The sequence below is a fragment of the Phodopus roborovskii genome, unplaced genomic scaffold (assembly GCF_943737965.1).
Source record: "Phodopus roborovskii unplaced genomic scaffold, PHOROB, whole genome shotgun sequence".
Lineage (NCBI taxonomy): Eukaryota > Metazoa > Chordata > Mammalia > Rodentia > Cricetidae > Phodopus > Phodopus roborovskii.
This window is the reverse complement of record NW_026126424.1, coordinates 5,456,087-5,469,798: the sequence shown is the minus strand read 5'-3', so window position 1 is coordinate 5,469,798 and position 13,712 is coordinate 5,456,087. Positions and strand designations below refer to the sequence as shown.

The 13,712-nt window shown below is 38.7% G+C and overlaps 1 protein-coding gene across 1 annotated transcript in view; it reads right to left on the bottom strand.

The window, feature by feature from the left end:
• The window catches only part of Ank2 (ankyrin 2), a 204,502-nt gene that overhangs the window by 101,505 nt on the left and 89,285 nt on the right, over nt 1–13,712 (bottom strand). The window contains exons 10-13 of the mRNA XM_051185534.1: nt 10,600–10,698; nt 4,694–4,891; nt 2,108–2,206; nt 1,853–1,951 (exon numbers count right to left, since the gene is read on the bottom strand). Coding sequence (XP_051041491.1) covers nt 1,853–1,951; nt 2,108–2,206; nt 4,694–4,891; nt 10,600–10,698 — 495 coding nt within the window. The remainder of the gene's footprint in view (nt 1–1,852; nt 1,952–2,107; nt 2,207–4,693; nt 4,892–10,599; nt 10,699–13,712) is intronic.

The following is a 13,712-nucleotide window of genomic DNA, read 5'->3' as shown; positions in this document are numbered from 1 at the left end:
TTAAATTGTAGGGAATTACAAATTCATGTAATATCAAAAGGGGAGAATCTGATATTAAGAAAAAAATTCCCACTACTAATCTGTTAATCTTTTGATAAGATTTTAAGAAAGCAAAAGATTAATAAGGAGCAAAAAGAATTCTTTTCTTTTTTCTCTCTCTCTCTCTCTCTCTCTCTCTCTCTCTCTCTCTCTCTCTGTGTGTGTGTGTGTGTGTGTGTGTTTATAAGCCCTGGATTCAGAAGACTTCCCCAATTGCTCTCCATTTATTTATTTGTTTGTTTGTTTTGAGGTAGGGTCTCTCAGTGAACCTGAAGTCCATCAGTTTGGCTAGACTAGCTGGTCATAAGTCCCAGGGGTCCTCTTTGCTGTCTCCAAATCAAGCACTGGGATTTCAGAAACACACAGGACTTTTTTAAGGAGAGTGGCAGGGATGAAACTTAGCCTCATACTTACATGGCACACACTTTAATGACTGTGCCATCTCTCTGGCCCCATGAATCCTTCAGGCATTCAAAAGGAAATTAAACTCAAGTTGGCACACTAAGAAATGGCTCCTGTACTTGGCTATCAAGAATTGCCATGTAATGTCACATTGGGGCCAAAATGCTATGATTATGGAAACATAAACACAGACCTAAATTTCTGTAATTGCTTTATGCTCTCACTTTTGAACAATGTAGAGAGTATAGCAAATAAATTGGGTTCTCCAATGGAGTCTGTCCCAGCACCAGAGCCTTCAAAAACTACATGAAGTATAGAGAAATGAGAACGTGGGAAGGGCGCAGGTGAAAGAGAACCTTGGCATCCTGTTTCACAACCGAAAGGGGGAAAGTTATCCCCAAATTAGCACAGGCTGCAGCCAACAGCTGCAAGTGTATCACTTTAATAAATGACCATTAACTTTCATGTAGGGAGAACTATTCTTTTGCACGCGCTTTTTAAAAATTTAATCCTCCTGTGGTCCCCGGAGTGTCTAGCATCTGAATAAACACATACAGTGGGCTCTCCTTCTCTGGGGAAAATTTGTATGAGATTATTTGCAATGAAACAGTGACCAGAGAGAGATTGTAAAGGCTGGTTCAAGACAGTGAGAGAAACACATACATGAACTAAAAATCCTGGTTTAGGCCAGACAGAATTCTGGAACACCCAGTACTAATGGCAGAAAGAAAGGTGTCCAGAGACCAGCATTCATTTCATAATATTGTTGATAACTATTTCAGGCACAAGAAACCTCCACTGCACCTATGAATATGTTGGAAGTTAAAACTCAGTAGGAAACGGCAAATGTAATGTACAGTAGAGGACACTTTGATATCACGAACAACTACCCTCACTGAGGTCTTTGCCAACATTGATTGTGGAGCTCATTTTAATGGATATTACTTGGAATACAATGCAGTCAAGCAATCTAGGGAGAGCCCTGAAGACTGTTTCGCAACCCATCTCACATTCACTTTCAGAGATGTGGGTTTATCTGATGCACGCTGAAGGCTGGCTCAGATTCACAAGTCACCTGCCTCAGCTTCCCAGCGGCTAGGGACTGCAGAAGTGTAAGACAACACTTAGCCTCAGGGGAGTTTTAAAAACATCCCCTGTTTTACTACCTGCATTAGATAAACGTTGAGTCCATCTGCACCCAGGAAGCCTAAGCTGTGTCAATCCCCAGCTTCCCTTTGTTTTCTGATGCCTGCATTCTGCGTTCAGAAAAGTTCCAAATGTTCTGTTACAAATCATTGTTTCAGAGGCCCTTCTCTGCGCTGGGATGACACAGGCATACAAGCCCACACACGCCCGCTCTGGCTCTCTCACTCCTTCTCCCTGTGGTTATTCTGACCCAAGCCATACTCACAATGTTAGTGACATCTGGAGAGGCTCCGTTCTGCAGCAGAAGGAGGACAATGTTCAAGTGGCCCATGAAGGCAGCCACATGTATTGGTGTGAGGCCAGACTGCGAAACAAAGCAACAGTAGTTTTACTCCTCTGCACCGTGGGCTTTGGGGCTTCTTCAGGTAAAATAAGACGAGTGAACAGGACAGAAGATGGGTGAGAGGAAGAGGGAGGCGTAAGAGGAAATGTTTGGTGAGAAGCTGAAACACTTTTCTACCTCTGTTATAGCTTGGATTGAAGCCCCATATTTCACCAGCAGTTCCATGACTTTGATGCGGTTTTTCTTGCAGGCAATGTGCAGTGGAGTAAAACCATTCTGTGCAAAAGACAATCGAGTTAGTTGAAAACATGCAGAAACAGTTCTCACACAGCTCCATGCTGGCACGTCACAGGCGATAATGTTGCATCGTCACATAATGTCACCGTCTCTTCAGGCCCTACAGAAGTGGAAATTTGGGATGAGAAGTGATGGTGTGTGTATGGGAAGTGAATTTTGCTTCTGTTGTTGTGATTGCATACAGAGAAGACAAAAGCAGAGAAAGGTATGTGAGCCTACTTTTCAGGCAAGAAAAAAATGGAGGGCAATTATGTATTACATGGCCTAAGGTGTTTTAAGCTATCTTTAACTAGTCAGGTGATGGAGAAAAGAAGGTGGAGTGAGTAGAAGTATATTTTGGTGATGGAGGGCCAGTTTCTCAGAGCATTAAGAATTGTTCATCTATTTCAAAAAGCTAGCAATAGCAATATGATGGCTTTATAAAAAGTGTTTCAGCTTTGCTATTATTTTCTTAGGGAGAGTTTCAAATTAGCAGAAATCATTTGGCTGGCAGTGTTTATAAAGGAAGTTACGTTTTGTATAGTTTTGTATTATAACATGTATACCAATCAGATACATTTGATTTTATAAAAAATTAACTTCTCATATATATTTTATTTTATGGGGAAATGATTACATTCCTGAATATTTTCAAGAAAGATATGGAGAATTTCTGGAATGGCTGCCAGATGACACCTCTGAGAGTTAAGGTTAAGTGGGGCTTCTGGAAGACACTTGAAATTTTGAACTAGGTAACAATTGAGGAATTTGAGAATAACAGAAAAATTTACCTAGCCCCATGCTAAATTGTTATATATTATATCTGTTGTCTTTTTATTTGAACAACTGTTCTTTTACAGAGTGATCTCTATCTTGCCAATTAACAGTTTTAAATGTCCCAGTGGGGACTGAGTGTCATTTGATATTTTGGTATATTACCAGTTCTCAGGAAAACATGGTCTCACTTAAGCAGTTACATGGAGTGATGAATGTAATTTGCTGAGTCATGTTCCCTGTTTATAAACTATGTCATAAGTAGCAACACGTACATGTGGCATGAAAATACATGCAATTAATCACCTGTCATAGATTATGAGCTCATTCATCACTATCTAATAAAATGTGTTTTCAACTTCTTATGAGAAAATCAAGGAAAATCAAGGTCTCCACATAGTAATGGATAGATTCCACTGAAATTTTTCAAATAAATCAGTATGCTCAATACTTAACAATTTAATTGATTTATTATTTGCTTGTTGATTAAATAGTCAATTGACTTTTGAGATAGTATGATCTCATTTATCCCAGGCTGCCATCAAACTTGCAATGTATCCAAGGATAACCTTGAATCTCTGACCTCCTACCTCCACCTCCTGAAAGCTAAGAATATAGACATGTGCCATCATGCCTTATCTGTGGTGCCAGGGATCAAATCTAGGGTCTCATAGATGCTAGGCAAGTATTCTACAAATTCATCTACTACCCTAGCCCAATATTTAATAATTTTAACAACAGACTCTCGAAACTGAAGTGAATTTTAGTTGACATAGATCATGTAAACATATATGAAAACAAAACAATGTGCTCTTAGAGTGAGAATTAGAAAATAAATCGCATGTATTAGTACCTGCCTGATGTACTAATCAGTTAGTCGATAAGTGAAGCAAGAAAGATTTGTTCCATATTGTTAATCCATGGGAGACACAAAGCTACTCTTCCTATAGTTTCTCTTGAATGGGCCATGGAATGCTTTCTTTAAATTTTTTTGCAAGGTGGTAATACACTGAGTATCACCCAGCCCATGGCCATGAAGTCAGTTCATAAAGAAAATGTCCAAGTGAACTTTCACCAGCTTCTGTCTTAGACTTTCTCATAGAGTCAAATATATTCACCTTTTTCAAACCTTTGTTTTCCTTAAGAGATTCATAAAGATCAAATTTTTCATACCTGTATCCTAAATCCAACTAGTATTTTGAGGTACTTAGAACTTACTTTGTTATTTCTTTTTTTTTTTTTTTTTTTTTTTTTTTTTTTTTTCCTTCCTGAGACAGGGTTTCTCTCTCTAGCCCTGGCTGTCCTGGAACTAGCTCTCTAGACCAGGCTGGCCTCAAACTCAAAGATCACCCTGCCTCTGCCTCCTGAGGGCTGGGATTAAAGGAATGCACCACCACACCCTGATATTTCTTAATTTTTTAATATCTAGCTTCTATTTTAAAACACATACCACCCCAGAGTTTCATACTATTTGCAACTCACTGGTTTCAGAAATAATAATCTGATGTCCTCCTAAAATCTGCTTCCATTCACTACCACTTAGGAAACTGTGAAAGCATGAAGTACACTGTCAGCTTTCATGGGGTGACAAGCGTGGCAGTTATTAACTGTGGCTTTATAAACAAGCATGGGTGTATGTGCCATTGGCCAATCAATGTTATTGCTTTGCTTTTTCAAGCTGTATTTGTTGGATGTGGATTGGGCCAGGTTTACCAGGGCTCTTGCATTCGGGTTGGCTCTCTTGTCCAGAAGGAGTTTGGTGACACGGTAGTGACCACAATGTGCAGCAACATGAAGGGCCGTCAGGTAATCCAGGGTGACATCATCTACAGGTGCCTTGTGCTGTAGCAGGTGCTTCACGCATTCCACGTGGTCCCCCTGTGCGGCCATGTGAAGCGGAGACAGCCCATTCTGCACATCAAAACAAAGAAACATCAAGTCCGTGTTTTGTTTCCATTACTTTCATGTGTGGGGCCCTAGTAAAGTCAGTCTTGATTTGTGACACAGGTGGAGGTGGGAGAAACAACTCTCCCTTAAGACCCAAATGTGGAGCAGGTCATGTTAAGTAAACAGAGAAGGAAAGGGCATACGTAAGTTTACAAGCATAATAATCTTTAGCAAAAGATATTACATTTTTTTATAGTATGTGTCAGTTCAGCTTGAGTTTTAATAAAACAAAAATATGAGGACAGTATTAGAAATATAGAACTGATGGCTCATGCACAAATCATTTATACCTAACACTATACATAGCAGCCTACATTAAATTATCTCTCTACTTGCATTTTCCCCCCATAAATGGAGAAGTACTTGGGTAAAGGAGGGAAAAGTGTGTTCATGGATGAAGGAGATAGGAAAAAGTTTGCCTTATCTTAGGGTCAGGCTTCAGAAAAATTCTGACATGCTCTTTTTCCCCAAATAGTAATGCAAGACTTAAGTGATTTATAACCTGCTGAGCCATCTTGTCACATCCCCAGCCACCCCCCCTTTTTTAAAGGGTAAACAAATAAACTTCAAGGAAGTACTCACAAAATTTTAGGGAAAAAACAGAATATTGTTTGTGCTTAATAGCGATGCAGGTACCATCAAATATAGTTTGTTGATCAAAACAGCTATTTTGCTAATCATGATATCAATTCAAAGAAGTAGAAATTACTTTTGCAAAACATTATAGAAAAGGCTCACAGCCCAAAATTCTCCACATGAAAGGCAACTTCAAGAATGAGAAACAGCTACAACCAAATATATGAACATCTTAATTGTGGTTATTTGTGGGTGTAAGTGTTCAAGGGAATGGGAAATGATGTTATTTGCTTCAGAAATGAACTGCATTAAGAGTCATTGCTTTGATATTTAGAAACATATTAAATGAACTTAGAAAAGAGGAGCAAGTTGATAAGAAAGTACACACTAGAGGGGAAGATAAAACAAACATGGCCATTGACAATGTTTGGATTTGAGTACTAAGTTCTCATCTGTCATTCACTGATGCTGATTTCTGATTTATCTACTTGAAAGTTATGTGTGAAACTCTTCACCATTTCAAACTTTGTCTAACCCAGGGTCCCCAGTTTTTTCCAGCCATCCTTTTCAGCCTTCCATTCTAGCATATCTCCATTTCTTTGTGTTAGCTATCACCCTCAGAAACACTTTCTAGTAGGGACCACCAGTGACTACACTGGGCAGAGAAATAGGAGGATTTCACTATCCTTCTTGTTCTCCACTTCAGGACTCTCCTATGTTACTCTTATTCCTGCAGAAACCCCCTATCCAACCTTACCTCTACTCCCTAAGGACACAGGTCCCCCTGGTATTTTCCTGCTGCCCCTCTCAGCCTTTCATCCTAGCCCATCTCCACTCCTTTGTGTCACTTAAAGACCTACAGAGGACCTCACGGACATCACACTTGCCTAGGAGCCAGCAACCAATGAACAGAATATCCACCCAACAAAGACAGTACCAGATATCTACACCAAGAAACAACTTAAACATCCTTACATTAGATGCCTAGATCCCAGCACAAAAACACAAACATGAACAGCCAAGGCAACACACCTCTAGAAGCCAGAAATCCAAAAAAGGTAATTTAGTTGAAGCACAAGACAAGGACTTCAAAACAATTAGGAATTCAATGACCTTAAAGAGGATACAAATAAATGCCTTAATGAAGACCATTAAAATACAAACAGTTGAATGAAATAATGAAACCATTTCAAGAAAAAAAGTAGAAATAGAATCACTAAAGAAAATACAAACTGAAATAAAACTGGAAATGAAAACTTTAGGATATCAAACAAAACCTCAGAAGTAAGCCCTTCCACAGATTACAAGCCATGAAAAAGAAAATCCCATATCTTTTTTGAAAGCTTTTTTTAAAAGTTTATTTATTATAGTTATAGTGTTCTGCCTGCACACATGCCCATACACCAGTAGTGGGCAACAAATCTCATTATAGAGAGTTATGAGCCAGCATGTGGTTGCGGGGAATTCAGGACCTCTTGAAGAGCAGCCAGTGCTCTTAACTGCTGAACCATCTCTCCAGCCCCAAGAATTCAAGATCTTGAAGACAACGTAGAAGAAATGGATGGCTCAGTTCAAGAAGATGTTAAATATAAAAAACCCAAGCACAAATACTCAGGAAGTCTGGGACACCATGAAAAGAACAAACCCATAAATAATAGGTATAGAGGAATAAGAAGAAACTCAGGTCACAGGCATAGAAAATATTTTTTAATAAGAGTATAGAAGAAAATTTCTCCAGTCTAAAAAAGCAAATAGAATACCAAACAGACAGAACAAAAAAAGAAACTCCTCATGACACATAATAAGTAAGGTACTAAATGTTCAGAGCGAGGGAAGGATATTAAATACATCATGGGAGAAAAAACAAGTCATTCAAAGTCAGACTCATTATGATACCAAGTTTTCAATGGGAACCGTGAAAGCCCGAAGTGCCTGGAGAAAGAGTGGTATGCATACTCTATAAGACATTAAAAAAAAAATGTGATCACTTTATGTTAGGACCACACATGAAAGACCCCAACAGACAGAAAGGAAGAAATTTGTCATAAGGCAAGTGGATTGAGAAGGTGAGAGACTTTGTGAGGAGATCAGGCATGGTTGGAAAGGCTGAGACAACAGAATTGGCCTTGGGTAATCCTTTCAGCTCAGTTGGGTTACAGAAAAAAAAATAACAGAAACCAGTTAGAGTCCTCTTACAATCAGCAATGAAGCAGTTCAACAATTTCTGGCTTAATGATGTATATAGAAGGAAGAGGGGACAGAATGTAGAGTGAGAAAAGGAGAAGCCCAGCATAATATGAGCTATCTTAAGAAATTAAAAGAATGAATTTACAAAATTCAAAGAAGGCTGTATTTAGGGGTAGGCAAAATACCATAAACTTGTAGTCATGGGGAGTTGCCATGAACATACAGAATTCTAGAAATACCCACATGAGTGTCAGCAGAGCACAAGTACTGTTTAACGATAAACTTCAGGAAACATCAGAGGAAGTGAGTACAGAGAGTCAGAGTCAACACAGAATGTGGCCTCTAACAAAAGAATTAGTAACAGCCAGAGAACAGGGAGATAAAGAGGAGATAGTCACAGAGACTGGAGCAGGTGCTAGAGATACAGCAGTAATCCTAAGAAATGCGGTGTCCTAGAAGGCAAATGAGGAAAGGCATTTGGAAAGGGGAGGAATGGCAAGCTGTGCCAGGTGTTAGAAATAGGACAGAACACAGACTCCGCAGGCTCTGATTCATGCAACCAGATAGCTGTGAGTGTGGGAGTTTGTGGACATTGTCTCCTGCTTGCTTCAGTTTTTCTCAGTGTTGTATGAAGAAAAAAAAAATATGTCTAAGCAATTTAAAGAAAAAATGTGGCTTGGTTAGGTAGCAGGGAGCCAGATGAGTCTCTGTGGAAATTGCACTGCCATTTTTCACCAGCTAAGCTAAGGTTAGTGATCATGGGTCTGAAGGGACTACATGATTGCTGCCACACTCAGGTGCAGGAATGTGACATGGACTTGGTCACCAGAGGTGGTAGAGAATTGTTGGAGGCAGTAATAGAAATGAAACTTTGTTGCTCAGAGGTAAGGGCCCAGGATGAAGGTAGAGACAGTGCAATTGCCTGGTATTGAAGACTTGGAGTGAGGGAGCTGAGACCTAGAAGGCATGATTGGAGAATGTAAGGTTAGAGATGGGAATTACAGAGGCCTTAACTTCAGTACACTAAGAATTCATCATGGATTATGGTGAAGATTCATTTGACTGAGAGCTTCAGCTTTCAAAGAATGAGGAGAAGTCTCTTTGAGGAGGAAGACTGGGTACCTCAAAACTGAGAGCTATAGTGGGGACACCATGCCACACACGTACTAGTGGCATAGTCCTACTCCAATCTGATCAGTTCATCTGCTCCAAGTCCTTTACCCTCACAGGGCTCTGATTTCCATAATCTTCTCCTGTCCTCCTGCCCTGGAGATCCTAAGCTTCTTCATGATACTTTTTGATTAGTGTTTGTCTTGCTAGTTCCCTGGTAACCAGAACAGTGCCTGTCACATTGTATCTTCTCCATACATGGATGTGGGGCTGAATGGGTGTAACCATGTGGTCACCAATACTCTATGCTGGACCCTTAAATTTAAATGACTCCTGACCAGACAGGAAAGCCACCTCAGAAATCACACTTCCATAGTCCTGAAGTGTAAAGTTATTTGAAAATTTCTTGGAAGATCATGTAGGCCTCAGTTTTATAAGTATTTTAAAATTTTGGGTGTAACATGATTGGAATGAAATTTGTTTCCATTTAAATTGCAGTCTACTTCTTCAACAGGCTCTCCACAATTATCTCTGCCTAACCCAGTCTAAACTGTTGCATATTTTAAAATATATGTTTGCAAATTCACAATACAAAAAGATAATGAAAACAAAGCAGCAGATAACTTACTTCACTTTAAATATTTCTTGTATGAAGCCAGGTTTTTGTTTTGCTTTTTTTTTTAATGGCTGATGAATCATATCTTTTAGAGAATGCCTCAAAACACCAATGCAATGTATATGAATATATATGTATACACGTATATATATATATATATATATATATATATATATATGAAATTATCTATCAACGCAATACCATTAACATTAGAAAATAAAGCTGTGTCTCTAATCTTTTAACTTTGTGTGTGTGTGTGTGTGTGTGTGTGTGTGTGTGTGTGTGTGTGTGTATACTTCAGGAAAGGCCAGTGTCTTGATTTTCTTTATCTTGCCCTATTGCTAGCAATGGGGAATATCAGTATTATTAAGTTATGGAATTAGAGCGGAATCCAGAATTTTTGTTGTATTTAAGGATCTAAAAATTGTTGCATATCCCATTAAATAATTCTGGATGATTAAATGTCAATTTATGTTCCACAGTATTTTCTGATAAACATTGAAGAAACAAACAATAAGTTTACAAATATCAATAATAAAAACCTCCAAACGACTCATTTACTATGTGGTTTTTATTCACATAGAAATGAATTTTCCTGCCTGAACACTTAAATAAAGTGAGGCAAAAAAAGAAAAAGAAATGTTCGTTGTATTATGCCACAAAGAACACAATGTTTGCTTTAGCTTGCTTTGTGGTTCTTTATAGGTGGTTAATCTTAAGGTATGCTGTTCCTATCACCTTTATTGGTATTACCAAAAAGAAAAAGTTTAAACACGTTCAAAGATTTATATTCTAGTGTTAATGGTATTACCTTGACAGATAATTCCACATATATATATATAGTTATCTTAGAAAGCCATAAAGATACCTTAGCTCATGGGATGTAATAGTCATATATATTAATATATTTAATATTCTTATTTTATGTAAAATGGTTAGTCACGTTTTAAACTACAGTAAAAGTAGCTTTAAAAAACAGGAGGAACATCAGGTGTTCATTTAGCATGTCTTGCTGCATGCATTTGCTCATTTTAATAATTTTGTGAGTTTGGTATAATTTGTTATGTATAGCACACTGAACAAATAAAAAGAAAAATCTTCAACTGGCGTTTTAGTTTTAAGAGGAGAGATTACCCAAGTGCTGTAAGTGTCCTCAGATGCCATCTTACTCCTCATGACTCACCTTGGTCCTTGCCAGCAAGGGAGCACCCCGCTCCAATAGCAGCTCCACCACTTGGTCGTGGCCACTTCGTGCAGCACAGTGAAGTGGGGTCAGCCCATCCTGACGAGAGATCAAAGACAGTAAGTCTGAATTTTCTTCCTTACAGACCAACAAACAAAAACAAGACTATGTCTATTGCCACTGACTGGAGAGAGGCTCCAAAATTCCTTCCTGATAAGAACCCAACAAAATGACAGCTGCTTGCCACACCAGGGGGTGGGGAGGGAGGGATAGAGGGGATAGTTAAAGAGAGAAAACAGAAAAAGATCATGACATACAGAATTAGAAAGGGAAAACTTAGGCTCCCCACAACTCTGTCCAATACAGGCAGGCAGACTCTCTGCATTGGAACAGGCAGACTGCTTGTTGAATGTTTGCATGTCCCAGCAGACGAAAAGGCACAGAGCACGTTGACTGATGCATCATCCTACTCACTTGGAACCAAACTTGTGGCTGTACTGTTATGCCCTTTGATTTTGGTTTTCCTTTACATCACATTGATTTAAAGATTCTTCTTCCTCTAGTTTGTCCATGAATATTCTCTTATGAACTGTAACTACTTTCTTAAATTTTCTAAAAGTGTCTTGTGGTGCTCTGAATTCTTTCATAATCTTTTAAGAATTTTCAATATTTAACAAAAATCATACAATTGTTTCAAAGATGAAATTCATTATTAACAAATGCAATTAAAACTATAAATTTTATAGCTAGTTAAAATGAAAGGAGATTATCAGTGCAGCCACCATACCTGACTTTGTCCTTTGGGTTGTGGCAATCAAGCTCAGGTCTTGAGGTTTTGTAGCAAGCACTTTACCAAAGGAGCTGTGTCCCCAGCCCCAAAGACAGACTATTTAAGACTTCTAATTACCTTATTAAATTTGAGTGCCCCCACCTATTTTTGGCTTGGTTTTTGAGTAATAATGGCTCTTTGCTTTGTTGCATCTATTTAGCCAGTGAGAAGATACCGAATAATTAAAACCAATCTTGCAGCTTGGGGTGTCAGAGTTAGCATGAAAAGACCCCATTTTAAAGAAAGCATTTAGCCACAGCTGATGGGGGTACGGGGATGCCACATTATTTTCAAGAATTCACAGAAGGGGCAGAAACGGAGATTGTGCTGGGGAAAATGATAACACTTTTCTGTCTTGATACCAGCACCCTGTAGTAGTGCTGTGTGTTGTGTAGCAAATGACACAGTATGTTTTTTCAAATGCATGCTTGGTGGGGCTTTATCTTTCTTTAGTTTGAAGAATGTCAGGCAGTTAGTAGAAGAGTGTGGGCCCTAGACTCCAGAGACTCCCTGGGGTAGAATGGAAGATCAGAAGCCTTTGACCAGTCCCTATAAGGTTAGACTTGATGTTATGCACAAAGAGGACATGTCACCTTATTGTGTTTGTCTTACAGCCTTGAGAGAAAGAGAAGGGGAGGGTGCTGGCTTGCCTGCCTTCCAGTAAAGGGAGATAAACCATTTTGTTTGAACTGCCTGAAATGCTCTCTCTGTAACCATGGGAACATCATAAAAATACTCCAGATAACAGTAAGACCTCTATGGAGAACTTTTAGCAAACCCACAAGAGCATCAAAAAGAGAGTGACGACCAAGTTCTCAGTCACATGGTTAATGATGGAGTATGCCTGTGCTTATGAGCGACCAGTGACTAGTGATGATAAATTCATTGTCTGACAAGATCAGCCTGGCTGGAATCTTTACTACACAGCGCACTATCAAATTACTGTCAATTCTGGTCCAGGTTTTATATTCCAGGACCTCTAATTTATACTTCGAAGACTAAATTTCTTTGCCCTTCAAAGTTCCCTTCTTCACGTGCCCTTCCATCTTCACTAAAATTAGACAGACAGACGTGCTGGCTTCTCTACAGTGAGTAATTTGGCAAAGGCTACTCAATTGACACAAGAGAGGTATCACCAATCTAGCTGACAGCTCCGAAGTGCTTTGTACAACCCTTGATTCCATCGTTTCCTTTCCTTTCTCTCTGACAGTGTTATTTTTCCTGTAATGGATGCTGAAATCAGATCTTTATTATAAAAATGCTGCATTCCTAGCTCACATTACATAAGTATGCCAAAACAAGTTTCACCCTTTTAGCAATCTCATTTCTCAAATGAAGACCTTCATACTTCTCAGGAAAATAATGTTTCATAAGCTGTTGGGAAGAGGAATTAAGATGATATTTCTAGTGCATTTACCAAGGTGCCTAGAGCATCACACACATATGATGGCTGGTAGCTATTGGCACTCCTCTCTCTAATCACCTCTTACAGTGAGTAGAAAGCAGGGTTTCTTTTTCTGATGTGTTTTACTCAACATCCTTTAGTGTTTTTGCATACTTTTATTACTGGCATTGAAATATGTGTTTTAATATTTTAAATATAGTCCTCCTATGGGGTAACTCTACATTTAAATAATAAATAAGTTTTGAAACAGGAAAGAGTAATGACCTTCATAAAACCCAAATTAATAGACTCATTTTTAACTAGCTGTAAAATTTACAGTTGAACACTAAAGTGGGAAGCTTTGGACATTAACAAAGGGCTCTGATTAAGATGTCTCGGAGTTTCATAGTAAAGCCTGCCAAAGATGAGGCTTCCAAGATGTCAAATGCATCAGTGGTTGCCAAAAGAGAAGTGACAGTGGGGAGGGGCCAAGGCACATATTCATTTTTTATTCAAACACAACTTCTGTAAAGTTTGCTCTTCTTCAGATAATGAAAACGCCAGATATGTGAAAAGGGGCGAGCAAACAAGGGAGAATTCAAGACAGAATGTATTATACCCTGATGATTTGTGATTATCTTGATTGCTGGAAGTAACTGAAAATGATGTATATAGAAACCTTTCTAGAATAATCATCAAAAAATTAAGCGTTTTCTATTTCAAATATACTTTAAGAGACCAGAAAACAAACTTGAGTCCATCATCTTAGTAATCAAGTATTATAGTTCCAGAATGAGCCTCTCAACCCCAGGTCACAGCTCGAGTTCAGGCTTCACCTCGTAGCTGGTAAGAGAAGCATGACCCTTTTAGCTGTGGCCAAGGTATGAAACTCCAACAATG